Source organism: Pogoniulus pusillus, chromosome 26 (genome assembly GCF_015220805.1).
Source record: "Pogoniulus pusillus isolate bPogPus1 chromosome 26, bPogPus1.pri, whole genome shotgun sequence".
Lineage (NCBI taxonomy): Eukaryota > Metazoa > Chordata > Aves > Piciformes > Lybiidae > Pogoniulus > Pogoniulus pusillus.
Window position 1 is genome coordinate 5,176,824 of NC_087289.1, and position 26,757 is coordinate 5,203,580.

The 26,757-nt window shown below is 42.0% G+C and overlaps 1 protein-coding gene across 1 annotated transcript in view; it reads left to right on the forward strand.

Moving 5' to 3' along the window:
- The first annotated feature begins 977 nt into the window (after positions 1–977).
- Positions 978–26,757, forward strand: part of PSMD1 (proteasome 26S subunit, non-ATPase 1) — a 74,987-nt gene continuing 49,207 nt past the window's right edge. Inside the window, exons 1-16 of the mRNA XM_064164827.1 lie at positions 978–1,133; positions 3,481–3,524; positions 4,563–4,636; positions 4,883–5,052; positions 5,886–6,091; positions 7,347–7,490; positions 8,313–8,539; positions 9,911–9,971; positions 11,170–11,298; positions 12,469–12,557; positions 13,220–13,298; positions 14,589–14,762; positions 15,640–15,751; positions 16,413–16,609; positions 17,258–17,353; positions 17,867–17,931. Of these exons, the coding sequence (XP_064020897.1) occupies positions 1,118–1,133; positions 3,481–3,524; positions 4,563–4,636; positions 4,883–5,052; positions 5,886–6,091; positions 7,347–7,490; positions 8,313–8,539; positions 9,911–9,971; positions 11,170–11,298; positions 12,469–12,557; positions 13,220–13,298; positions 14,589–14,762; positions 15,640–15,751; positions 16,413–16,609; positions 17,258–17,353; positions 17,867–17,931 (1,883 nt within the window). The 5' untranslated portion in view covers positions 978–1,117. The remainder of the gene's footprint in view (positions 1,134–3,480; positions 3,525–4,562; positions 4,637–4,882; positions 5,053–5,885; positions 6,092–7,346; positions 7,491–8,312; positions 8,540–9,910; positions 9,972–11,169; positions 11,299–12,468; positions 12,558–13,219; positions 13,299–14,588; positions 14,763–15,639; positions 15,752–16,412; positions 16,610–17,257; positions 17,354–17,866; positions 17,932–26,757) is intronic.

Sequence of the window (26,757 nt, forward strand, 5' to 3'; positions counted from 1 at the left end):
CAGCACCACTGCTGCTGGGATGCCCTTTCCTTGGTGCAAAAACACCAGCCCCAATTCCCTGTCTGCCTGTATCAGAACCAAAGCAGAAGCCAAAACGACTCCATTCTCCTCCACGACTGGGACACCTTCAGGTACATGTATCATACAATCACAGAATCATAGAATCAACCAGGTTGGAAGAGACCTCCAAGATCATCCAGTCCAACCTAGCACCCAGCCCTAGCCAGTCAACCAGACCATGGCACTGAGTGCCTCATCCAGGCTTTGCTTGAAGACCCCCAGGGACGGTGCCTCCACCACCTCCCTGGGCAGCCCATTCCAATGGGAAATCACTCTCTCTGTGAAGAACTTCTTCCTAATATCCAGCCTATAAAAAGCGGTGGACGGGGAGAAACATTTGGCGAGCGGCTGCCAGGTGCATCAGTACAGTTTCTAAGGGAGAAACGCGTCTGAGCGCAGCCCTTCCTCACACAAGCTATGGGAGAGGAGTCAGGACCCTCAGAGGTGGCCTCCGAAAGGTGATAAATCCATGGAGGAAACCTCCGTATCGCTGCAATACCTCTGCACACCTGTGCCTCAAAATACGCCACCCTGTTGCAGGCGGCCTGTGCTGGCGGGAGAGGGCTCTGGCCCCTGCGCGGTGCGGCACGGAGGAAGCGGGCATGGGTTCGTGCGGACACAGTGCAAACACGGACACTGAGGGGTCACCCGTGGGGATCCCAGAGCCCTGCCCTTGCCGCTCCCCGTCCGTAGCTCGCAGAGCTGCCTGTCCCAGCCAAGGCAAGCAGGAGCGGCCGCCGGGCTGTGCGATGGGCGGGAGCCCGTGAGGAGGCGGCGAGACTCTCCCGGCGCCGGTACGGGAGGGCAGCCCAATGCAGAGCTGCCCCGCTGCCGCCTGAACGCTTCCCCGCCGCCCCGCACAGGCACTCCGCCCGGACACCTCTGCCGGGAGAAGCGCGTTCCTGCCGGAAGGGGCCCTTCCGCACCACTTCCGGGCCGGGCGGCGGCGGAGCGGCGGCAGAGGCGCGGACCCCAGGCGGCGGAAGCACCACGGCACCTGGGCCGGAGTAGACCCCACCGGACCCCACCTCCCTCCGCGGGCCGGGCGGGCGGCACCATGATCACCTCGGCTGGTGAGGGAGCCGTGCGGGGCAGCAGTGCCCGTCGGGGTTTCGCTGAGTCAGGGCCGTGACTGGGCACTGCTGCCGCAGGCCGCGGGGCGCCGGCTGCTGTGCTCTGTGGGACTGTCCATTGCGGGGGCTTCCCCCCAACTTTGTCACCCCTGGGCGGTAGCCACCGTGCGTTGTGGCGGGAGCGGGAGGTTGCCTCCGTGAACGGCGGCTCACCACAATTGGCACTTTAAGGCTGAATCGCGGGAGGCGGAAGGGCTGCCCCATGCTCGGAGGGCAGCCTCCCGTTCGCCTCTGGGTGCTGCCGCTGCCTGAACGGGACCGACTCTGCGGCGGGCTCGGTGGGGAGGCTTGCACGTCCTGGCGCCGCGACCACCACCTGCCGGTATTTACGAGGGCACTCCTGTGGTTTTGGGAGCCCTTAGCAGACACTGGGGTGCTCCTGCGCGACAGTTGTGAAAGGAATCTTTTCACTTGCTTAAAGCGTATAGCACATCGGAGGTGTAAACCTAGTGGACAGTGGGGCGTCTGCAGGAGGTACGGCAGGGAATGAGAAAGGGGGAAGAGGCAGAACTGAACTTTGCCGAGTAAGGAGTGCAAATACCTTGCAGAGGAAAAGTCAGCTTAAAGAGGCCAAGCTAATGAGTTGTGTGTGGAATTAGATGTTAAACACTGTTTCTGGATCTACTGGAAGCTTAATAATGTTGAGAAAAAGACAAGATTTCCAAAAGTACTCAGGTCAAAAATTAGTATGTGACTGGTTGTGGTTTTGTGAGAGAAAAAGTGTGGAGGATAATCACCTGCAAGCAGCTTTCTTTTCCTGAGTTCTTCGCTTGATGTGTGTTGCTGTAATTGAGAAGTGCAAATTGGTTTCAGAGGGTTTTTTAGAAAATAGCAGTGGTGTGTTGCTTAGGAGTGAGATCACTTCTTGATAGATCAGGTAAATGTGGGAGCTGAGTTACAAAAACCTCAGCAGACATACATTTGGAGTAGAGCTCCAGAAAACTGCTGGAAAGAGCACTGTAGGGTGGAGTGCTAAACCTGTCTTCACTGTCCAAGGGCCATGTCTGTGCTGCTTCAGTTGTTCCTGACAGATGTGTCTAGCCTAGTTTAAAAATAACCCCAAACCTCTGATAATGGGGCTTCTACAACTTTGCTTGTCAAAGTAGGTAACTGTCTTACTGGCAGAAGACTTCTCATCATCTAACCTCAATTTCTGAAGCTCAAAATGAAGTTTGGGTTTACTATTCCTCTTTGTATCTGACACAAAGATCAGATTATTCTCTTTCTGCTGGCAGCTGCCCTGTGCATGTAAGAACTCTGTACCCTTCCCAGATTTCTCTAGACCAATCAGTTACAGACCTACAAGCAGGACCTCTGTTCTTACTAATCAATTTCTAAACACTTTAGTTTGCTCCTAGCTCTTAAAACGTAGTGCCCAGCACTGGACGCAAAGTCTGGCTCAGGCATGCTGGTGGCAAGGAAAGGGAACGATTGCTTCATGTATCTGCCAAGAAATGTTCTCAGACACCTCAGTGTGAAGTTTTGGTTCTCTTCCTCCCACTGCAGCCATGTGATATTGATCATATTTCATGTTTACCCACTCTGTTATTTAGATTCCTTTCTATATTTGGACATTTTAGTTTTGAATTGCACACTCTCCTTCTAGGTTTGTCAGGGTATTTCCAAAGCCTTGTTAAGCCCCCAGTAGGCTTCCTGGCCTTTCCAACTTGATTCCTTATTTAAAGTTATAAAGGTGGTCAACCTATACAACAAAGGAAAGATTAAAAGCAGTGCATCATGCTGGACTTTGGTCAGATCCTATTCCTACCCTTTCAACAGTATCCTTGCAGCCTGACAATGAAACTAACTGTAACCATTCTTCAGATTGAACTCCCCAGATTATTGTGAACCTCTCTTTGAGTTGTGACTGTTAAACAATGGCTCAGTAACTGTTTGTGCAAATGTTCTGGGACAGTATCAGGAGCCTGTGAGACAGGACAGCTTCTAGATATGATGCTAATTACCTTGGCATGGAAAAAGTTTTGATGTGATCTTCCTTATGTCCCTGGGGCATGTGATGGACCTGGAGGTCAGATTCTCTGAGTCCTTGTCTATAATGTTTTCCTCTTAGGAAGGGTCATCTTTAGTTAACAGTGTACCTTTTTAGTTATACACTCTAATCTATTTTATATCGTGTTTAATACAAACTTGGATCTGATCTTTGAATTTTAATACTGAAGATCAGCATTCCAGAGCCTTCATTCCTGCTCTCCTGGTTTTGAACTAAATAACATGCTCACTTTTGAAATGGAGAGAATCCAAAACTGACTATGATGTTGTTTTGCAGCTGGAATTATCTCTCTTCTGGATGAAGAAGAGCCACAGCTCAAGGTAAGCTCTTTCATCTAGGAGCAAGTAAGAGCAAATATGTTATCTTGACAGCTTAAAATCAGAGGTAATGTAGATCTTAGTGATTAATGCTTTGACAGCAACGTGTGGGCCCCAGATCATATCTAGCCTGAAAGCTGAAAGGGCTTAAATAGCATGATAACAGATGGCAAACTTCCTTGTTTTGAACATGGATTAGATTGAAGCTTCATGTGGAAGGCTCTCTATTCACCAGAGCTCCCATCTCTCTTCTCATTATGGAAGTCTGTTACCTTTAAGTGATCCAGAGACTGCATGTTGACTATGTAAAATTCAAAGCTTCAGAACACCTCATTTTTAGCATAATTTAAGCAATATAACCCAAAAACTCAGTTACAGTTTTCACTTGAAAAAAAAAAATCACAGTTGTAGTAGGAGAAGAAAACAGCAGCAGTAACTTTACAGTCCACAGCATTATGAATCCATAAAGCAACATCAAACACTCCAAGTACTGCACTGGTGATGCTGGTTAGTTACTTGAATCATTGTCAGTAGTCCCTTTTAGGAGTCAGGGAGGCACATGTTGTACTGTTGATAATTTCCTAAATGTCTTGCTTGGGAACAGACATAGGTGAGAGATCCAGTGAGTCCTGTTCAGTCTGAATATTGTTCATCTGCTGGAGTATGATGTCCAAATAAATAGATGTGGCTGACACAGACCACAGGCCAGTTCTATATGCTACACAAAGGTTGCCACAAAGACTCTGAAAACTTTGCATTTTCAGTAACTTCACCTATCAATCATTTTAGCCAATCATTCATCACAGGGAGGCCATGAGAAGGAGCATCACAGTTGTCTTACCTGCCAAATGAACAGCCCTTTGTTTTCAAAGGATTTGCAAAGATCAATGAATCAATCTTTGCAACAATCTTTTAAACTAGAATTTGGTGTTGAAATGGGTTAGCATTTGTGCCAACAGTCTTAGGTGGCACTTGATTTTTAAAAGAGAAAAGTAATCAATGCATTTTTAATGTAGTATAACTTCTTACTGTTTTTTGTAGGAGTTTGCTCTTCACAAGTTGAATGCTGTCGTCAATGACTTCTGGGCAGAAATCTCTGAGTCAGTGGACAAAATGTAAGAGAAAACATTTATTACTTCAGGATGTGTTGCTTAAAAGGAGTATGAGATAGGTAGCAGATGTGGTTCTGATTCCCTGATGCTGACTAGTACATCATCAAGCTCCATATTTTCCATAAAGCACTAACATGAGTGGATGTGGTGCCAGGAGCTGTAGTCCCAAAGATGCAAGTTTAAGTTGTCATGTGGCCTTAAAGAGAGCTAAGCACACAGAGCTGATGTTTTTCTCTCTCTTGTTTGCAGTGAAGTTCTATATGAAGATGAGGGCTTTCGGAGCAGGCAGTTTGCTGCTCTAGTTGCTTCTAAAGTTTTTTATCACCTGGGAGCTTTTGAAGAATCGCTGAACTATGCCCTGGGAGCAGGTGACCTCTTCAATGTCAACGACAACTCGGAATACGTGGAGACGATCATTGGTAAACAACTGTTTCTGCAGAAGAGAAGCTCTTGTAGTGGCAAAACTACTGCTTCTTTGAGATTTTACTTCACTTAGCTGCTTTTCCTTTCCTTGCATTCACTTAAACCATTGCCACTAATTTTATCCAGCTTATTTTTGCTTTCTTTCTCCTACTTTGAGATTCAGTAACGGAACTTACAGGAGTTCTGGCATTTTTTTCCCCATTCTTAACTGTTACTCTATTTTGAGTTCCTAATAGGGAAATTAATTTGGTTCTTTGTTGTCCCTTATCTCATTTGTGTGCTATTGCTGCTATAAATTTCATCATAACTTCAGAAGTAATTGGCTTGAGTGTAGCTGCATACCTGATTGATGGGTGCGGGGATTTTTTTATCCACCTGTAAAAGGATAGCATATATAATTTGAACGTCTTGTCTGTTGGTATCATTTAACCTTGTACAGGATATGATGGACCAGGGCTGGCTTTCAGTCTCCCCAGTTAGTGTTTACAGTGGAGTTAGGAAGTCTCCTACTGTTGCTTCCTCATTTGTTTACAGTATTGTGTTACTTGACCAAAGATCATGTCTGTTGTTTCATTATAAAAATACCTACTTGGTTTCAGCGCTAAAACCAGAGTTTGTTAGGAGACAATAGAGGTATCTTCCACTGCTTTCTCTATATGAATACACAAACAGTTGTTGTGCCTCACCTCTCTGTGGTTTCCATATGCTGTGTTTGCTGGCAGAGTGTGTGCATGCACATACTGATTTCCTCATCTGTAAAAAAGCCTGCAAACATCCAGGAAGTTGACTTTTTTCCCCCACTGTTACTTCTTTTGCTGTATCTTTTCAGCAAAATGTATCGACCACTACACCAAGCAGTGTGTGGAGAATGCAGAGCTGCCAGAAGGGGAGAAGAAACCTGTTGATGAAAGGCTAGAAGGGATAGTGAACAAAATGTTCCAGAGGTGCTTGGATGACCACAAGTACAAGCAGGCCATCGGCATTGCTCTAGAGACACGCAGGCTGGACGTCTTTGAGAAAACCATCCTTGAATCGGTATGTGCAAGAGACAAGAAGTGCATGTAGCTAGTCCCTGCCAGGTATGGATCCAGAAGTGAAGTGCAAGATCCATGTTGCTGTGGAACTCATCTTGTTTTGTGTGATCAGAATAAAAGTTGAAACTCAGGGTTGTTGAGTTCAGCATGTTCATGGAAGGCAGAGCTGCTCAGGGCTATTATGTATAGCAAAGTCTTTACCTTTAAGAAGTCCTGGAGCTGCAAGTTGCTGGGAGAATATTCCCAGAAAGCTCAGTGCTGTTCCCTCCTAAGGTATTCTGTGTCAGCTGCTAGCAGACCTGATACAGTACTGGGCAAGGTAGACCTCATGTCTGCTGTAATACAAGAGTAAGTTCTGTTTTGTTGTATCTCTGCACTATGGGAGAGGATCCCTAGGGCCAGAAAAGTGATTTATTTTAGACAGACAAAACAAAACAAAAAACAGCTGGGTGAGCTGCTGTAATTTTCAGTAAGTGGCTGTGTGCAGTCTTAGCCTTACCTGCCTGCATGGCACTGGTCTGGCTTTGTGTTGATCTTTCACTGAAGGCTTAAGGTAAGTCATGCTACCTAGTAATGGCAGTAAGAGAAACATACTTTTAGTCATTTGCAGCAACTCAGTGGTTGTGCTTTGGTATCTCAATCATATGCCAGACACATGGTTTAAACCTTACAAATTTTACCACTTCCCGCTTTACAACTTTCCCCTATTTTAGGATGTCTCCCACTTCTGTATATGGGAATCAGAAGGCATTCACCTTGCTTTCTCTGTTCTGTTTGCTGTCCTCTGTATTTACTGACTTAGTTGCCCATTATGAATCCCTCATTTCAAATTATTTTTCTGAATTCTTGTGACCAAATCTGTTTCTCAGTTTCTAGCAAGAAATAAGTATGTTAGGGATCTTTTTCTTGGTGCGTGCTTTGTTTTGCTGGCGTTTTATGTTAGTGCAGTGAATTTCAATGCATTTGAGAATGATTCTTCAAACGAGAAAGGTGAAGAAGGGGAAATAGGTACTGAACTTTAAAATTGATCTTCTTTGCATATTTTAGCTACTCAATTAAATTTTGGTTGTATTTTTTTCTTTAAATGCAATACACCTGTATATAATCTTTTCCAGAAAGGAAAGGAAGCTGTGAAGTTTTATAAGTGCATTTCTTTTGCTGTGCTTTTTTAAATTGAAAGGAGATAGCTTTATTTTATTTCTAGATCCTGCTTGTTAGTCTAAACCCACACTTGATATCTCTGAACTTTATTTCAGAATGATGTTCCTGGGATGCTAGCCTACAGCTTGAAGCTCTGTATGTCTTTGATGCAGAATAAACAGTTCCGTAATAAAGTCTTGAGAGTTCTAGTTAAAATCTACATGAACCTGGAGAAACCAGATTTCATCAATGTGTGCCAGGTAAACTTCTTAGAGTGATCAGTTTAAAGATCAGTCAAAAGTTGCATTTCTTTAGATGTATTTGACTTGACAATACCCTGATCTCTCTCTTTTTTTATTCATTTGATGAAGTGAAATGTCTTTTCCTGGTTTCATGCTTCAATTGTATATCAAAGTGAGATCAATTTGAAAAAGAGATGTAAATATCACACTATCACAGTGATATATATTGCACAGTTGGTCAGTTTGTAGAGGAAGAAACATGTTCAAAGGCAGTTTGTGGACATAAACAAATCTGACAGAATATTTCAAGCCTGTGTAGAAAGCATTAATAATAGATTTCTCCAAAGAACACTTACAATGCTTTGGCTTTTGGTAAGCTGTTGCCTGAAAGTGCTTAGACAACCAGTTATGAAGTTACTCAGATGTTCTTAGGCCTTTGCCAGTATTGGTATGCCATATACTTGACTCAGAAGTGTTATGCCTACTCTATTTAAGTTGAGACATACCTACAGGATGACTGATCCTTCTTTAATGTGCTTTTGAAATACCTATGATTACTAGGACAGCATCGTCAGTTTCCAAAGGTGAAACTGCAGAAATAAGAGGGCTTGAATGGTGTGTCTTGAATTTGTAATACTTGGCCTCATTTTTAAACTGACTGATTTCTATTTCCTATGAAAGAGAATTTTTCTCTCAGTGAAGAGATGTTCTGTGGAAGCATCAGATGAAGGAATGGGGAAGTTGGAACATGGCCATGAGTCATGTTGCTTTTTCATTCTGAAGTCTATAATGTTGTCTTCTAATTTATTTATCTACTTTCTGTTCTTTCCTCTTGCTCAGTGCCTGATATTCCTGGATGACCCACAGGCTGTGAGTGACATCTTGGAAAAACTGGTGAAGGAAGATAACCTTCTGATGGCCTACCAAATTTGCTTTGATCTGTATGAAAGTGCTAGCCAGCAGTTCTTATCTTCTGTGATCCAGAATCTCCGCACGGTTGGCACCCCCATTGCCTCTGTGCCTGGGTCCACCAACACCGGCACCGTCCCTGGATCAGAGAAAGACAGGTGGGGAGTTTGAAGAGGAGTAACTGTTGAGTTACAGTCCTGCTCTAATGGAGCTTCCTTTTCTGTCTGTAGATGCTCGTTATAAGCAGTCCAGTTCCTCCCTTTCATTGAAGTCAGGGTAGTAGACAAGATATGATATTTGTTGAGGGCAAAGTTGTATCTTGCCACAGTCCAGTGGTTTTTGAAAGAATGCATCTTCTTTGCAGTTGAGGTAAGCCTAGTCCAATTACTGTGGCTTAGCTAACAAGCTATGATGTGAATTACTCAGGAGCTCTGATGTTGTGTGGTCTTTGCAGCAACGTGTAGCGCTAAAGAAGGGGAGAGTTAAGCAGAAACCTCATTACAGCTGTGTGCAAGTTTGGTATGTAGCTTGTGATCTGCTACCTGCTTGTGGGAAGAGAGCTCATGTGATAACTGTGGTTATAGACCCTTTTGTACTTGCAGTTAAAAAGAACTGGTTCAAATCTAGTCTGAATTTTGAAGTCCTGATATTCAGACTTTTTCACTGGACAGCATCACTGAATCTTAACAGGTACTTCCTGCAGCTAAGAAACCCAACATTAGTGTTCAATATTTCATCTCCTTTATTTCTTCTTTTCATGGCTTACAGGTAATTGATGTAGATAGCTTCAGTTTAAACCTCTGGGTTTAGAGGATTGGCCAATCAGTGCTTAAGTTTCTGCCAGCTTAGGACCAGCATGGAAGAAATTTATTCTTTGTCTGTTCTTTAATTACCAGAGCTGTCATATCTGTACATAATGTGATCCCTGCACCATCTTTGATAATGTGAGCTAGAGAATGCTGCCAGGATGAGGTCTCATTAAATATAAGGACTTAGGCAGGTATGAGAAACTAAATGCTTTTGAATCAGTGATAAGGGGAAAGCAAGCATTCTCCTCTCTTCCAGTGAAAAAGGAAAGACACAGAGTAAGATATCAGTCAGCCTGTGAAGCATTAGGACAAGGTGCTAACAACAGCTTTAGTGTGTTTCATTTCCACTTCAACACGCTAGCATCCATCGTAATAGCAATGAGTTCAAGGCTTTCAGGTGAGGATGTAATTACCCTTACTGCCTTGTTAGTTGACCTTGTTTTCCCACCTGCCTCTTCCTGCTTATTCCCTACAAACATCTTTATTTTCTTTGTCTCTATAGCTGGAATAAGAGGGTGGAGGTTTCTGGTCCTTTTCTTCATATTCATTGAAATTGGAATTGGGGAGGAGTTTGTCAGGAGAGGGACTGCCACTGCTGAGAAGCAAAGTTCTGTCATCACATCCAAGGGCCAGGTTACTCTTTCAAGAGTGTCCATACATAATTACAATGCATGATTAATTAGAAGTGATGTACTGGATTGCATTTTTATTTTATTTCAGTGATGCTATGGAAGCAGAAGAGAAACCAGGAAGCACTTGTGCAGGAAAGTCTGCAGAAATTGTGAGTGCCATTTCCAAAATACACCTTGTTTATAAAGATGTGAAGGGTGTCAGGAGAACAGAGCCAGACTCTGCTTAGAGATGTCCAATGATAGGACAAGGGACAGTGGGTGCAAGCTGGAGCATAGGAGGTTCCACGTGAACAAAAGAAAAGCTTTTTCACTGTGAGGGTGACAAAACCCTGGAACAGGCTGCCTAGAGAGGTTGTGGAGTCTCCTTCTCTGGGGACATTCAAAATCTGCCTGGTTGAGTTCCTGTGTGACTTGCTCTAGGTGATCCTGCTCTGACAGGGATACTGGACTAGATGATCTTTTGAGGTCCTTTCCAACCCCTAACATTCTGTGATTCTGTGAAAGGAAATGCTACTAGAGAGGAAAGTAAAAGAAAATGAGTCTATTTTCTTGCCACATCAAGGAACTGTCAACCATGCTTTTACAGGATAGGTGTTTTGAATTAGTTTTTTGCTGCATTGGCCAAGGGACAGAAACAGAGAAACAATCTGAGTTGCCAGAAATGTTCATAAACTTAGTTTTAATCTTCTACAATTCATGATGCTGACTACAAAGAAATAGAGGGGGTTAGTTTAAGAACTACTCATGCTTGAGTGGTCTCTGACCAATGTTAGTACAAGTAGCCACAGTGTACTTTTCATTCTGTTCAGAAGAGACTTCAGTTGGGACTTAATCTGTGGAGACTGTTCCATCATGAGGAAGAAGGAGGCTTCTTCTCGAAGAGCAGTGGAAAATGAATGTGTGGGAGATTCCTAGTTTTACCAAGTGTTATTTGAAACAAAGCCTGTAGCTTACAAGAGTGATGCTGTTGCTCAGCAGGGTCATGCAAAATGTTGTGGCTTTGTGGTTCTCTCCATTAAAACTTCCATGGAAATACAGATTCACAGGCAAAAGTGCTTGCATCTTGTAGGACACTGATGGTATCTGTGAAGTCAAAGAGCAGCTTGCAGAATATCTTTTTGTTTTCAATGAAAAAATACCTTTCTTTTCACTGTTGTGCATACTTGATCTTCCAGGAGGTTTGAACTTGTGTGTCAAGGGCAGAAGTGATGCCCTTTTAGCCCTAAAACCCAATAGATTTTGTAACATTGCAATGGGAACATCCTAGAGTAGCTTCTCATAAACCGTATTTTAAGAGAACTGTAGCTGGATTCTCACCTCTTTTCTTCCTTTTGTTTGTGTTTGAAGAATCCAGAGCCTAAGGACCAGATCTCAAAAATGATTAAAATTTTAAGTGGGGAAATGGCCATCGAGTTACATCTACAGTTTTTAATACGAAACAACAACACAGACCTCATGATCCTCAAAAACACAAAGGTAAGAGGCTTCATTAGATATGAATTGTCTTGGATTCATCTAATTAATCCTGTGTTTGTTTTGACCACGTTGCTGATGCTTAATAAGATCATCTTATGTTTTAGCATGGTCTTCCTGGATTTTGAGGACACAAATCTCTGTATTAGTCACGATAAATTAGCATTTAAAACTGGAACTTGTGAGGCTGAAGAAGAGTTGAGTGCACCCAAAGAACACTGTATAATTATTTGTTTTCAGTTTACAGCCAGTGTGACCTAACAACAGGCTGCTATTATTGTGTTGATTTTTAGTGGGTTTTTTTCCTGATTGGTTATAGAAACTAATCTTGTTCTTGGATTTTTTTGATGAGTTTGTTTTCCATCTGGTCCAATAAGATGGACAGACTCACTCTCCAACTCCACAAGTGAGCAATTGCAAATGCTGCAGGATGGAGAGGGAGAGAGTCAGCCAGGACTGTAGGTTACAGTATGTTGATGTCTTGATGTAGATGTTACATGAGATCACACCTTCAGCTTAGCTAAAGAAAGGTGCTCAGAAGCTAACATTTGCACACTGAAGACGAAAGCAGTTAGATGTTGTCATGTAGGGAGTGCTAATGAGTTGAGTAACTGGGTTTGTTTTGAAAGGTGTTACTCAGGGGTAAGCAAATGAAAACTTAGAGGTAAGTTAGAGTTGCTTAAGCTAAATGATTATTAGAAACCATCTGAGAATTTTTGTGTATATGAAATGAGATGCACTTGATCAGCAAAAATGGTAGAAGGTGCCAATCAGTGGCTCATCTGTTACTTCAAATGTATTGGAAAGTATTTTTCACCTCTGGTTAAGTACTTGGGAGGGATCCTGCATTGTGTTTCAGGGATAGTTTGAAAATGTCAGGGGGACACATGCTGCAGGGAGCCATAAGCAAGGGGTTTCCAGTTAAGCTGCAACTGAAGTAATCACATCTCTGTCAGAAACTCGTAGAAAGGATTGGTTTGTACTTGGATGATGGATCCAGGATACATTAGAATGTATTAACAATCTATTACCTTTGATTAAAGGGAAATTGCCAGTTAAATTGTTAAATTGAGCATAATTATAATCCATTTTGTAGTGTGCTGGCAAGCACGTTAAGGGACCTAGGGCATCTCTTTTGCTGACTGATGACACTGGTTGTTTCTGTTCCTGCAGGATGCAGTGCGGAATTCTGTGTGTCACACCGCAACGGTTATAGCAAACTCCTTTATGCATTGTGGTACAACCAGTGACCAGTTCCTCAGGTAAATATGTGATGAGGGAAGCTCTAATGTCATTTAGAGGTCTTTGAACAGCATCCTTGCCCCACTTAGCTTGATACTTTTGAAAGGGTGGGTACAGAACTCTGGTGGACTTAGAAAAGAATAAATAAAGTATCTGAAAACTAATGTAGAGGCCAGGGAAGCAGCTGAAATTGTTTTCTCTTCTCTATCCTCTCGAACTGCCTTTGACTGCTATCCATGTGAGCAGTTTGGAGGGTGGAGATAAAGAATTTCTGTTCTATTTGTTTCCTAGATGGAGAATTTTTGGGATGATTTGTCCTTCTTGCTGGAGACTGGCAGTGCTGGATAGGTCTTGGAAGGGAAGTGTCAGGGCTGACCTTTTCAGGGACTTGAGGAAAAGTGCAGAAACTGGGATAGAGTTGCTCTCAGAGAGCTGATGGGCTGCATACTGAGTGATTGTTCTCCGTCACTGAGATCACCAATGTTTAGTGACTTGGCTGCAACCAGCCAAAAATCAGGGCTGATGAAGGGGAGAGAGGTACAAACTGTAAATGGGGTTAGCTTTCTTGCCTTCTGGAACTGCTTTCTGTCTTGAAAGCAGTCTTTGATGCTGTGAAACTCTGCTTGCAGTATGAGGAACTGTAGGATAAACTTTGTATAACCTTTCTCTTTTTGTCTTGCAGAGACAATTTGGAGTGGCTGGCCAGGGCCACTAACTGGGCTAAGTTTACTGCTACTGCCAGCTTGGGTGTTATACACAAGGTAACGTTGAACAGAGGGAAATGAATGCAATATAAATCCTTGACTTGTGAGTACTGAAAACACTGAAATGGAGATTCTGAATGATGCCTGCACTCCAGTTTACTTAATCTATTACAGGGCACAGCTGTAACATAGTTTGTGTCTTTACACTAAAAAGCTGTGTTTTTATCAAGTCCATCTCATCTGATATTCAGTGTACTTCACAGCATGTTTGTTGCTGATCATCAAAATTGTTTTAGGGTAGCATGATTCAAGGAGAGAGAGTCTTCTTTCTGCCTCTCCTAGTGAGACCTCATCTTGAATACTGTGTTCAGTTTTGGGCTCACCAGTTGAAGAGGGACAGATCTGCTGGAGAGAGTCCAGTGGAGGGTTACGAGGAAGATTAGGGGACAGGAGGGCATGGATTATGAGGGCATGGCTTATGAGGAGAGGCTGAGGGACCTGGGGCTTTTTAGTCTGGAGAATAGAAGACTTAGAGGCTGGCCGGGAGCAGGGGGGGACAGGCTCTTCTCACTTGCTCCCTGAGATAGGACAAGGAGCAATGGGTGTAAGTTGCAGCAAAAGAGGTTCCACCTCAACGCAAGGGGGAACTACTTTACTGTAGGGGTCACAGAGCACTGGAACAGGCTTCCCAGAGAGGTCATGGAATCTGCTTCTCTGGAGACTTTCAAGGCCTGTCTGGATGTGTTCCTTTGTGATCTGTGTTAGATAGTATTGTCCTGCTGTGGCAGGGAGGTTAGACTTGATGATCTCCTTGGATCCTTTGCAGCCCCTAATATCCTGTGATCTTCACATTTGAGTTAGAGTCTATAGTTGGTAGCTACTAAAATTACAGGTGTGTATTTCTTAAATGGTTTTAGGACCTCATTGTGGTAAGTTTGAGTGGTGACCTTGGCAGTGGTCATTGTCTTTAAATCCATTTGCAGGAAGAGAATATTTAAAGATGTTTTGAAATAGTAAGAAGTCTTTGTAATTGTTCTGTATCCCTCAGCCCTCATTAAAGTGTTCTAGTGAACGAATCCAGTGTAGCTTCAGGCCAGATTTGTCCTGGTTTAGATTAGTGACCAAGTAATTGTTTGATACTCATGTGGTTAATAAAACTCCCACACAGAAAGAGTAATTGCTGATTTTACAGCACTGAAAGATTGATTTTTGTATTTTTTCTGGAGAAAGTAATGGCTATGACATGTTTCCTTCTGACTTGTTTAAATACTATGGTAAAGTGCTTGAATTCACTGTTTTTTTTCACCTTTCACTTCCCATTGTCTTCCTTTCCTGCTGGACATACAGGGCCACGAGAAAGAAGCACTACAGCTAATGGCAACATACCTACCCAAGGACACCTCTCCAGGGTCAGCCTACCAGGAAGGTGGAGGTCTCTATGCCTTGGGTCTCATTCATGCTAACCATGGTGGAGACATCATTGACTATTTGCTGAATCAGCTGAAGAATGCCAGCAATGATGTACGTACTTGGTTCAGTAAGGAACCTTCTGCTTTGCTGGGAATATCCAGGAGAGTGCTAGCTAGTTTAGAAGTGGAGATTGGAGGTAAGACCATGGCAGTAGTGTGATATTTACACCTCCTGAGGGCCTTAACAATCTATTGCTCAAGGCTTGGGTAAGATTTTAGGAAATTCTTACATATTTGACAGTGGATCTAGCTTGATCTTTTTTACTTGTCTATCTGCTTTGTTTTGTCTTCTGGACCTGCAGTATTCAAGCACCATTGTTGCTTATGGCTTAGCTGTCAAAGAAACAAGCCACAAAATGCTGATGCTGCCCTGAAGGTTTAGTGCATCTTATACAGCACAAAGTGTTTTACTTCACGACTTACTGTTTGTAGACCTCTGTGAAAATCTCTTGTTAAATTAGTATTTTCCCAGCGTGTTCTCTTCTCCTTGGTGGATTTCAGACTACTTTTAAAGTTCTGTTCAGTTTCCACTTGTCTTATGCCAAATGTACTGTCTTTCCTGTATTTCTTGTTACAACCAGGCAGGATGTAGAATGTTCAAGTGGGTACTGTTTGACCTTTCTATTCAGTTCTATTACTAGACAGTGCAGATTTATGGTTTTAAATCACTCAGCTAGGAAAAAGATATTACAGCTGCTAGAAAGTCTCCTGTCCTATACATAAAGCTTCTGATACTCAATTTTGTACTGCCATTTATTTTCTACCTCTTTTTATCAGACGTACTGCATGAGATGATCTAAGTGGTATTGCTAACAGGTCAGGAGATCATTTTGAGTAGTTTGCAGCTTTATATTGATGCAGAGATGTCTGCTTCAGCTGAAGTCACGTTCCCTGTTTCACAATGACTAAACTTGCATGTGCTTTTCTAGATTGTCCGGCACGGTGGCAGCCTGGGTTTGGGTCTGGCTGCCATGGGGACAGCACGCCAAGATGTGTACGATTTGCTGAAAACAAATCTATACCAGGATGATGCAGTGACAGGTAAGTGTTCTGCTTTCAAAGCAAATGTCATCTGAGGCCTTATCAGACACTTGGGTATTTTGGTGGTTTGGGTTTTTTTTCTGGTTTTCTGTTAGCATCACAGATCCTTTCTAGATTGTCTTAGCTGCCATTTGTTTAGTGGCCTTTTTCTGATCAGCGTGGTTCTTATGTTATGTGCAAGTAATGCTCAGAGGTCCTGGCAGGACTGGTCTGTGGCAGTATGCCATGTATTGATGTGACAAACTAGATCTATAAGCAGTCCCTTATTTTGCTCTATTCTCTCCTTTGTTGTACACTTTTTATTAAGTGGGGTTGATTTCCAGAGTCATGTGCCCTTTTTGGCTGAGAGATAGGCTTGGAGAATCTTGTGGAGGACACTGCTGCATTGGCATGGGTTCACAGGAAAATTATCTCAGTGGTTTTTGGCCCAGGGAAGAGAAAATAGAAATTGGTAATGGAGAGCACTAAGTCATGGCTTGTAGGTTATCATTACAGACACATTTGGCTGTGAGTAATGGACTTGCTGGGCATGGTGGTGGCCAGAAGCCATCTGTTGGCCTACATCTTCTGTAATCCTCTAGATACAGTACTTACTGCTTTTGGGAATATAGTTTACTTGATTGTTTTGTTTGTTGGTTGTTTTTTTTTCTGTACTGTGCAGGTGAGGCAGCTGGCTTGGCACTGGGATTGGTTATGCTGGGATCTAAAAATGCCCAGGCTATTGAGGACATGGTTGGCTACGCACAGGAAACTCAGCATGAAAAGATTTTGCGAGGCCTTGCGGTTGGAATTGCTTTGGTCATGTATGGGAGGATGGAAGAGGCAGATGCTCTCATTGAAAGTCTCTGCAGAGATAAGGTAAGTTTGATTGGTCTAGTTGATTGGATAGGGCTGGGTGATAGGTTGGACTGGATGATCTTGGAGGTCTCTTCCAGCCTGGTTGATTCTATGACTGTGGCTGAATTCCTGGCTTTTTTGCTACACATGTGACCTTCCTTTTGTGAACTCTCCGCTGTGATGGGTTGGCTGTTTTGAGCCAGGGAAGTTCTTACATAAGTCTGCAGTGGAACCGTTTCACAGGTTGCTTCATTGATCAAAAATACAAGAATGGTGCTTATTGGTGTGTTTAGCCTCATACTCAGTCTTAACAGCCACCTGAGCAGCAACAAGAAGCAGAACAAGATGTAGTGGTCTAAAACAAATGAGGCTTGCTGGGGGTCAAACTTAGGGATGTAGTATTGATCAACAGCAGGTAGTAAATAAGCAGCAGAATGACACACCTGCCAGGTATTCTTTTTGTCAATCTCTGGCACAGTAACTTTCCATTCACTCCAAATTTGTACTCACAGCTCTGCTTTGATAATTCTCCTCTTACTCTTCTCTAAAGAGTTAAGTGGTGAGGCTACCTGTTTGCAGATTCCAGGCCCAAGGATAAAACAGCTTTAAAGTTGGAATTACTGAGTCCCTATTTGGATGAAGGTTAAATGTTGATGCTTTCTCTCCCAGGATCCAATTCTCCGTCGTTCTGGCATGTATACTGTCGCTATGGCATACTGTGGCTCAGGGAACAACAAGGCTATCAGACGCCTGCTGCATGTGGCTGTAAGTACTGTGGGCATAGGAGCACGCAGTAAGAATTTTGTGCTGGGAGAGGAGAACACATCAGTTTGATAGGCTTTGTGTCTACAGCATTAATGGTCTGGTCTGAGTTGGAAATTATGAAGTCATGAAAGCTTTTCTTAATACTGTGAATGGAAATAACAGGATTTTCTGACATGAGAAGAAGTAGACTTTCAGTAAGAGAATGTTCAACCTAGTATCACAGAAAGGGAACCTACTGAAAAGTAAAACATGGTCCTATAGTCGTTGGTAATAGGTTTGGAGTGAGTAGTTCATGTAATGATGGACAGGGAGAGTAAGGTGAGGCGAGGCTCTTTGGTGGGCTTTCGTGCACAGGGTATGAACAAGGGGTGAGGCTGTTTCAGCTAAGGCTGAACATGACTGTTAACTTTTTCACTCTGTAATCCTGCTTTCTTGTGTTCCTGATGCCTGAAGTGTTGCTGAGTCCTCAAGTGTTTTAACTCCATTCTGAATGTACTCTTTCCCCTTTTGTAGGTGAGCGATGTGAATGATGACGTGAGGCGAGCAGCTGTTGAGTCACTTGGTTTCATTCTGTTCAGGTACATCAGCTTCCTTGGTCGCTTCTGCCTTCAGTTTGATGTCTTGATACATTTTCAGGAAATGTATATGCTGTTGTTTTCACAAAATGACCCAACTGCTGGCTGAATGGACGTTGAAAAGTTAAAAAATGGGGAGAGAATACAACTTTTTTCAGAATTAGAAGTTCCTTAACATTCATCACAAGCTTAATGAGCCTTTCTGTAGGTTTCTGGACTCAGGGCTTAATTGTCTGAGTAAAGTTAGATGAAATTGGCTAATAGAATGAAAATTTAATATTCACAGGATTGAGAGTTAATTAAAAATTAAATATGCAGTGTTTGTGCCAGGCCTTTTAAAATACTGAGACAAATATGCCTGCCTAATTGCTATCTACAATGCTCCTGGAGTTTGTGTCTTTGGAAGAAACATCCTGAAGAAAGACATTGAAATAGTCTTTGGGTTTTTATAGCATTTATTGTTAAACTCTGGTAGTGTAAGCCCATAACAGCAGAATAGTGTTTTCTTTTGTTCTCTGAAGTGAAATCTGTTACTGAATTGGTATTCTGTAGTGCTCTACAGTTCCCTACATAATAGATGTTTGGGATTTTTTTGTGGTTGGTTGCTTGCTTGCTTTTGTTGTTGTTATTAGTTTAAGGAATTGGAAGGCTGCCCAAAGACTACACCTTCATTTGTTCATATGCTAATCTGTGTAATCCAAGCACTGAGCCAAGCCACAGCCTTTTCAAAGGGTCTGAGAGGAGTTAATGCACACCTGAGTCCAGGGCTGTAATTTTAAATACTCAGTTTGTTTTCTTTGTGTTAGTGGCATTCTGTAAACACATCCTAAAAAGCAGGATAAGAGGTGCTTAAAGCTAGCATTAAAATTACTAAGTTACTGATAAAACCAGCCCGTTTGTCATTAACCAAGTTGTCTTCACGTAGAGATGTCTCTGCTCTGTTCTGCGTTACTGAGCCGCATTCTGGCTGCAGTTAAATTTGTCTTACGGACAGAGTGAATCCCTTCTGTGGGCAGCAGGCGTCTCCCAAGAGCTTCTGCTCTGTTGCTCTCCACCAGCACAGACCATGCCTGGCTGCCAAGCAGTCTGTGTCTCCCCCTGAAGCCAAAGGCTTTGTGCAGCCGGCTTCTCTGCCTCTGTGTACAGCAAGCAAATCTCATGCAGACCTTCCATAGTTCCAAGCATCTGCTTCCCAAACAGGTTGTGACAAAGTGCTTTTGATCTCTGATTTCAGTGTAATGTCTCTTTTCAACAAGTACCAAACATAACTGGACATTCTTGGCTCCTACCAGAATCAGAAGCTTTGAAGGCTTCGAGCCTTTTACCATGTATCGGCATCTTGCTGGAGCAAGATAGTTCTGGGCCTGTACTCTCCAGCAATGAGGAAATGAATGGCACCATTTTTTTGCCTTTTCACATGCTCTACAGTGTTTCAGGTCTATTTCTGCCTCTTCCCTTTTTGGAGGGATCCAGTCCAAAATCTGCTGCGCTACTGGGATGAGCATTTCCACCTGAGCTGCAGTGTCCATCTTACTTGGTAGCAAAGGACTAAAACTTCATAGCTCAGTATCACTGCTTTCTGGAAGCAGAAGGCTTGTATTAGACTGTTTTAAATGCTGACACTTTTCACTTGGTAACTTTCACAAAGTACATGTGCAGTTGTTGAAGGAAGCCCTTGGTATGTCTAGCCCAGAAGCCTGCATTTGCAGTGATGGAAGTGTGGGCCCCGCAGGTTACCCCCTGCATTACACTCTTACCTAATAATTGAAAGCAGTGTTTCATTTCTTGGAAAGAAACATCATCCATCAGTGTAGGAATGTAGAAACTGGTTTTACATTCACCTTTCATGTTTGCTGAAACTGCTGTTTAGCACAAACTCTGTGCTCTGACCCATCACAACAGTGCAGGCATGCAGAGACATAAAAAGAAAATGGTCTGCCTGTTGGTCAGACTGTCAGATTTCATGACTAAAATAACATCTTTTCTAGGGTTGTGGTGCCTTGAACTGGATTTACTTGTCTTAAAGTAAATGTCTTAAAGGTGACTAATACAACATTGATTAATGGCAAAAGTTAATGATCTGTCAGGTCCTAGATATAAAGAGCTTTTGAATGAAGTGTTTCATGGTAGAAGGTGATCAGGCTAAGCCCCAGAAATTAATTTTGTCTCAGATGAAGCAAAATAACTGAAGGTTCTGTGAGAAGAGATCTTTTTGAATCTGTCATATGTGAAGGGAACTGTGATGTCAGGATTGAAATAAGAGAATAGATTTGTTTAATGTGGTCTACATTTTTCTTGGGGAATTCATGCCACTACTGTAAGGCTGAATGTGCTGGAGGTGTAAGTTCGTCTCCTGGGTTGTACCCTGCAGCAGTAGGAATATGCACAGTCTTGTGCTTCTGTCTGTTTCTCCTGTGGGAATAACAAAATCCATATGAAGGTGAAGGTTACACAGAGAATGATAATTTCCTTAAAATCACCAAAAGTTTGGCCAACACAACAGAGCTCCTGACACAGCTTGAGCCCACCAATTTACTTAGTGCCTTAGATACCTTGTTTGTTTTCTCCCTTCGTTACAGCTATCTGTGCATAAATGTTCTTCTTCTTGGATTTGAACTAAAAGTGTCATAAATGTCACCAAGGCAGCTATTTTTAGGTAATATGTTTGCATAGCAGAACATTCTGTAATGCTTTTCTGTCCTTGTTTATCTCTGTGAGTCTTCCTTGCTAGCACATATATGCAACCTGTGTACATTTAAGAGCACAGCTTTGTTTTGGTAGCTAGAGCTAATGAAAGCAGCACAGTAACAGAGTAAAATGTGATAGAACAGAATGTAATAAACCATGACTGTTTACAACCACCTCTAGTGATAGGATGTGTGGTAGTGGTTCCAAACTAGAGAAAAGCAGATTTACATTGAATATTAGGAACAAGTTTTGCACCATGAAGGTGGTGGAACACTGCAAAAATTGCCCAGGGAGGTAGCTGAGGCCTCATGCCTGTAGATATTCAAGGTCGGACTAGGCTCTGAGCAACCTGCTCTAGTGAAGGGTATCCCTGCTCACTGCAAGGCACTTGGGCTAGATGACCTTGGGACTAGCTGACCCTCCCAACCCAAACCATTCTGATTTTGTGGCATTTAATTTTTAAAGCAACCTTTTGCTTTACCTTGAGGACTAACTTAATTTTTTTAACAGTAGATTTTCTTAAGGTTGGTTTTGTTGTTTTGCTTGGGTTTTTTCCCTCCATTTTTTCCTATCTTTTATTTTTCTCCCTTAAAAAAAAATCCTCTTTTTTGTCTCATTTTTTTTTCTCTGGGTTTTTTTTCCTCTCCTTTCCCCCCCTCCCCTTTTCTCCTTTTTTGTTTAACCTCTTTTTTTCCTTCTTTTCTTTCTTCTTTTAATTACTGGGCAAGTCTGCAAAATAACACGTGCAGTTCTATAATTGTTCAAAATTCATGGATCAGGGCTTAGATAGAATGTTCCAGTCTAGGTTATGCAGTTTTGTTTAAGAATTAGAAGATGAAATTTTCTAGTGTGTTGTGAAAGTCACCACATTGCCAAGTTAAACCATTCAGTATTATTTAGCATAGAATTAATTAGGAGAATTGCTGTGTTTCTTAACATACCAGTTGAAAATGGTCTGTAGTTAATGACTCTAATATCACTTGGATTTTCTTGTCACTGCAATACCTTTTATCTTCTCAGAAAAATTATGAAATGCACTTTCAGTGGTTTTCTTCCTACCTTCTTTTCCAAAGTTGTCTTTGCTGCCTGGAGCAAAGGTGAAAAGTTGGTGAGGCTCTTGCATTTGCAAGAGGATTGCCAGCTGTATTTACTCCACAAGTATTATAGCTTGCAGGCTCTAGCACTTAGTGTGGCATTTTTTCCTCCTAGTGTTTTACAAATTTTAGGACATAGTTGTATATATTATGAGTGATCATTTTCATCATGCTACATTGTCAGAAATTGCTCTGATGCAAGAGAATTGTTTGGAGACTCTCCTCCTTCCCTCATCTTCACAACTAACAGGACAGTCAAATTAGTACATCATAAAAACCTTAGCTGCCATCTTCTGTCTTTTAAAATTGACCATCTGTTACAGGAGGGGCTCCTAAGGAAAATGTTACTGTAAAATGGTACATAGGCATGAATAAAGCTGGAGATGTTTGGAGACTGTAGTGTGGATGCAGAGCTGTACAAGAAGCTGTATTCTGAAACAGCAAGGAGAGATTTATTGACTTGGCTACTGTTAAGTGTCTCCCAGTCCTGATACTTTTGCCAGTGATCACAAACTTTCCTTGTTATTGATGTTTATATATTAATCCTCCTTTCTTCTAAAGTGGTTTATAAAATATTTATCGTGGTTGTTGGAAAACAGCTTGTGATTTCTGGTCAATGTTTTTCTTTTTTTAAAGGCTATTTCAATGAGATGGAAAAATCAAGAAATTTAAAGTTGTTTACTTCTTTAAAATTGAAAAAAATAGTTATAAATCTTATTTTTTAGCACTTTAGATCACAATTTAGATCTACAACTACCTGAAGGGAGGTTGTAGCCAGGTGGGGGTTGGTCTCTTCTCCCAGGCAACCAGCAACAGAACAAGGAGGGGGACAGTCTCAAGTTGTACCGGGGCAAGTACAGGCTGGATGTTAAGAGGAAGTTGTTCCCAGAGAGAGCGATTGGCATTGGAATGGGCTGTCCAGGGAGGTGGTGGAGTCACCATCCCTGGAGGTGTTCAAGAAAAGCCTGTCTGAGGCACTTAGTGCCATGGTCTAGTTGATTGGCTAGGGCTGGGTGCTAGATTGGAGTGGATGGTCTTGGAGGTCTCTTCCAAGCTGGTTGATTCTATGATTTGATCTTTGTTTATCTTACAGAGTGAGATGGGATTGGTTTCTGTAGCCAGCTTTATTTTTATATGATATGGTTGAACAATGCTTCAATGTATTTAAGCACTTTATGGAATGAAAAAGTAGATGTTTTATGGAGATAACAAATCTGCTAGGGAGAAAGCTTCAATGTGGCATGCAGCAGTTCTGGAAAACGTGAAAGGCTTAATAATGTCTCAGATGTTGAGAAAAATAAGAGCCATGAGGAAGCAGGACTTAAGTTGTGGGATGCTGCTTCTGCCGTGGTGCAGTGTTCTTGGGAAGAGGCTAAGGGCAATAGAGAGAACAATGCATCTTCTAGAGACTCTTCAAAGGAAGATGGAGTCTCATCTGATAAGTGGAGACTACCCAGGCACGGAGAGCTTGGCGTGGCTTCTGCTCAGTTCCTCATTTTAAGATGATCAAGTGAAACAGTAGTGTTTCCTGCTTTTGTATTCTTTGTGTTTACTTAGCCTTTGATATTTCAGTGCTGTATATTTGTTTTTAAGCAAACACAGATCAGATACTTAGATTTCGTTCCAGGAAGATGTGGGACAGTTTGTTTTTTTTAACTCCTACAACCTGCCTTTATCCAGTAGGCAGATGGTAGATCATCTGGGTAATTGAGTATGAGGCTAACAAGCCACTCTAACATCATCTGTGCCAGTATATTGTGAAGAAGAGGAACTTAGTGCGACATACTTGCTTGGTAATTCTTGCGTAGGGAAGGTTAAGAAGGTTGCTTACCCTCCAACTCACTTTGTCTTTGTTTTATTCAGTCTTCCTGGGGGAGGAGAATAATGATCCCTTCTGGTGAAATCATGTTATAATCAGAGAAAGACTTTAAAATCTTTTTGGATTTAAAAATGCCTTAGTATGCAGGTCTGAAACTGGCAACAGAGCTGGGTGTCTTCACTGACCAAACCATAGTGCATTACCAGAGGTGCCAAGGGACTTCTCCAAATTTAATCTAAACTCTAATGAAAATTGGAGCTGTACAGTCAGATTGCACAAAAACATTGTTTCAGACAATATTCAATGGCACCTTGCACTAATTCTTTCTCTGCTGCTTTTTAGTCTCCGATCTAGACTATTTTTATGATTGAGATTTTACTTACTTTGGAGAACAGGGCTCTAAGCTTTGTATCACTTGAGAGCTTTTGAAATCTCAGCAAATGTTTTCACTTCCTACTGTAAACTGGAATGTCTGCTGAGATAGTAAATTCAGATAACTGTTTAAATCTGAGATAGTTTTCTTCAGCCTAGCTTGTACCCTGCTGAAAATTCAAAAGTATTCCTTGAGAAAATGACTTTCTTTTTAAAGCTCAGGAATAGTGCCTGTCATACCTCTAATATAGGCACTATATAAGCTTTGCTATATGGATTTTCAGATCACTGAATGACAGTCTGCATGAGAAGAGTAAGTGAAAACATTTGATTATGTCCCCACTCACACCTCTAATTCCAGAGAAATGTTCATTTTCTCAGTTTATATACACAGTAAGGCTTTTTGACTAAACATTTTAAGGAGTTCAGTTTGTAACTAAATTGGCTGTCTGACCAAATCCTCAAATTTACTTTAAAAACTACCATTCAGCAACTGCAGTTTCAAATTAAGTCATTAAAAATACTGAGATTCTTTAAGCCACTAAATCACAGAATCAGCCAGGTTGGAAGAGACCTTCAAGCTCATCTGGCCCTACCCACTCAACTAGACCTTCAAGCTATGACCCAGCCACTCAACATAGAATCATAGAATCAACTAGGAGGAAGTTCTTCCCAGAGAGAGTGATTGGCATTGGAATGGGCTGCCCAGGGAGGTGGTGGAGTCCCCATCCCTAGATGTGTTCAGGAAGAGCCTGGATGAGGCACTTAGTGCCATGGTCTAGTTGATAGGCTAGGGGTGGGTGATAGATTGGACTGGGTGATCTTGGAGATGTCTTCCAACCTGGCTAATTCTATGACTCTATGTTTTCCTCTTTGCAAGCCTGCTGAGAGGATGCTGTGGTGGATGTATTTATGTTCATGTCTGTGCTGTGATTTTTAATTAGATAGACAGACAGAACATTGACTAAATGCCTCCTAATGTATTTTAAATAATTAAACAACAACAACAACCCCCCCAACTTGTCCATAGTTCTTCTAAACTGTATTTCTTCCCTTAGTTCTCATATGCTGGATGATGGACTGGATGATCTTGGAGGTCTCTTCCAGACTGGTTGATTCTATGATTCTATGCTGCGCCTCAGCTTTAACTTTTGTCTGTCTTGCTCCTCTAGAGCAGTGTGCCAGATAAAAGCTTTTTGTGACAGTGAGAAAAGTTGAACTAGGTGATTGTATAAGTTGTTACTTTATGTAGTATATAGAGGAAGCTGGAAGATATGAACATTTTCTCACTTCTCAAACAACATGTAAAAATCTTTTTCTACGTTTGTGCTACTTTAAGGTGATGCTCATGGATGTAGTTAGTACCAAACCTCCTGTCTTGCTTCTAAGTACTGCCTGAGCACTGCCATCCTTAGTTACCCTACAACAAGCTTGTGCTTCCTTACATTTCCTTGCAGTGACTCTCATTTCCAATCATGTCTTGCTAATGAAGGTCATGACTTTGTTCAGATCTGTTCTTGTAGATACAGTTGCTAAAACAAGATCTCTGACGTCCCTAATGTTGGCTTTTTATTCCATAGTTCTGCATCTTCTCTTCATTTTTCTTTTCCCTTTGTCCTTATGCTTTCCAAGGCTGCTACCTGAACTCTTAGCTCGTTTGCTTTGTCAGTAGACAAACAATTTCTTTTTTACACTTGGCAGGTAAATGGAATGTGCATGTTTTCTTGATGATGTTTTTCTGTCTATGGAGACATTTTCTTTCTCTGTAGGAGGCTGAATATTTGATTAGTCACTAGTCCTTTTGATTGAGGTTAATTGTTCGTGACTAAATTCAGTAACTGAAACATGTTGAGCTTCTATTTATGGTTACTAAAGCAGAAATTTAGATGCTAGCTTGACAAAATACATACTTGCTGGGTGAGACTTCAAGGATTATTTCCTGTAGGTGGAGTCTAACTTCTGATTACAGAGAGGCCTTGGAATTATTCCTTGGGGGACATTTAGGGCAAATTGCTCGTTGCAGACTGACCATTGTACAAGAGCAGGGTCAGGCAGAAGAGAATTAAGTTACCTCTTGCTCTTTGCAGATGCTGTGAGCCAGCTATGAAATTCAAGTTGTTGCTCAAAGCAGATGTTTGCTGCCTGCTGCATAAACGGGTTTTGTTTCATTGGCATGGATTTATTTAAGTAGCAAGAGAGATTTCAAAGAGGATTGCTACTTGTTCTCTGGGTACTTTGCAAATAGGTCTCCAGAATGGTGCTGAGTTGGAGTTAATACTCAAGAAGGCTGATTACTGCATTGCAGATCATGCTTTTAATTGTGGGTTTTTTTGCTGTAATCACTCTCTGTATACATATGATTGCACTTAATCTGCTTTTAGAGAACCTGTCTAGGTTAAATGTGACACCAGTCTGTGATGTTTTCAGCTACCTACCTGGAAGTTTTGGATTTTGGGGGATTTGTTTTATTCCTACTCAGGCTTCCCTGGAGTTTCAAACTAAACTAGGTCTTATTAAAGCTTTTGATTCTCAAATGTTTTTAGGTGTAGACAAATAACAACTGCCCAGTGTGGTTTGTGGGGTCTCCCTCTCTGGAGATATTCAAGACCTGTCTGGATGTAATCCTGAGTGATCTGGTATAGGTGATCCTGCCCTGGCAGTGGGGTTGAACTAGAGGATCGTTTGAGGTCTTTTCCAGCCTCATCCCTTCTGTCATCGTTCACAGCTATAACAATCCATCAATTATAGCATTTCACTTTTTGTTGAGTAACAAAAGTGAAATAAGAGCAGTTAGAGCTTATTCTGAAGTGGGGAGGAAGCAAATTACTGTAAGTACCATGGAAGTATTTTTAATAC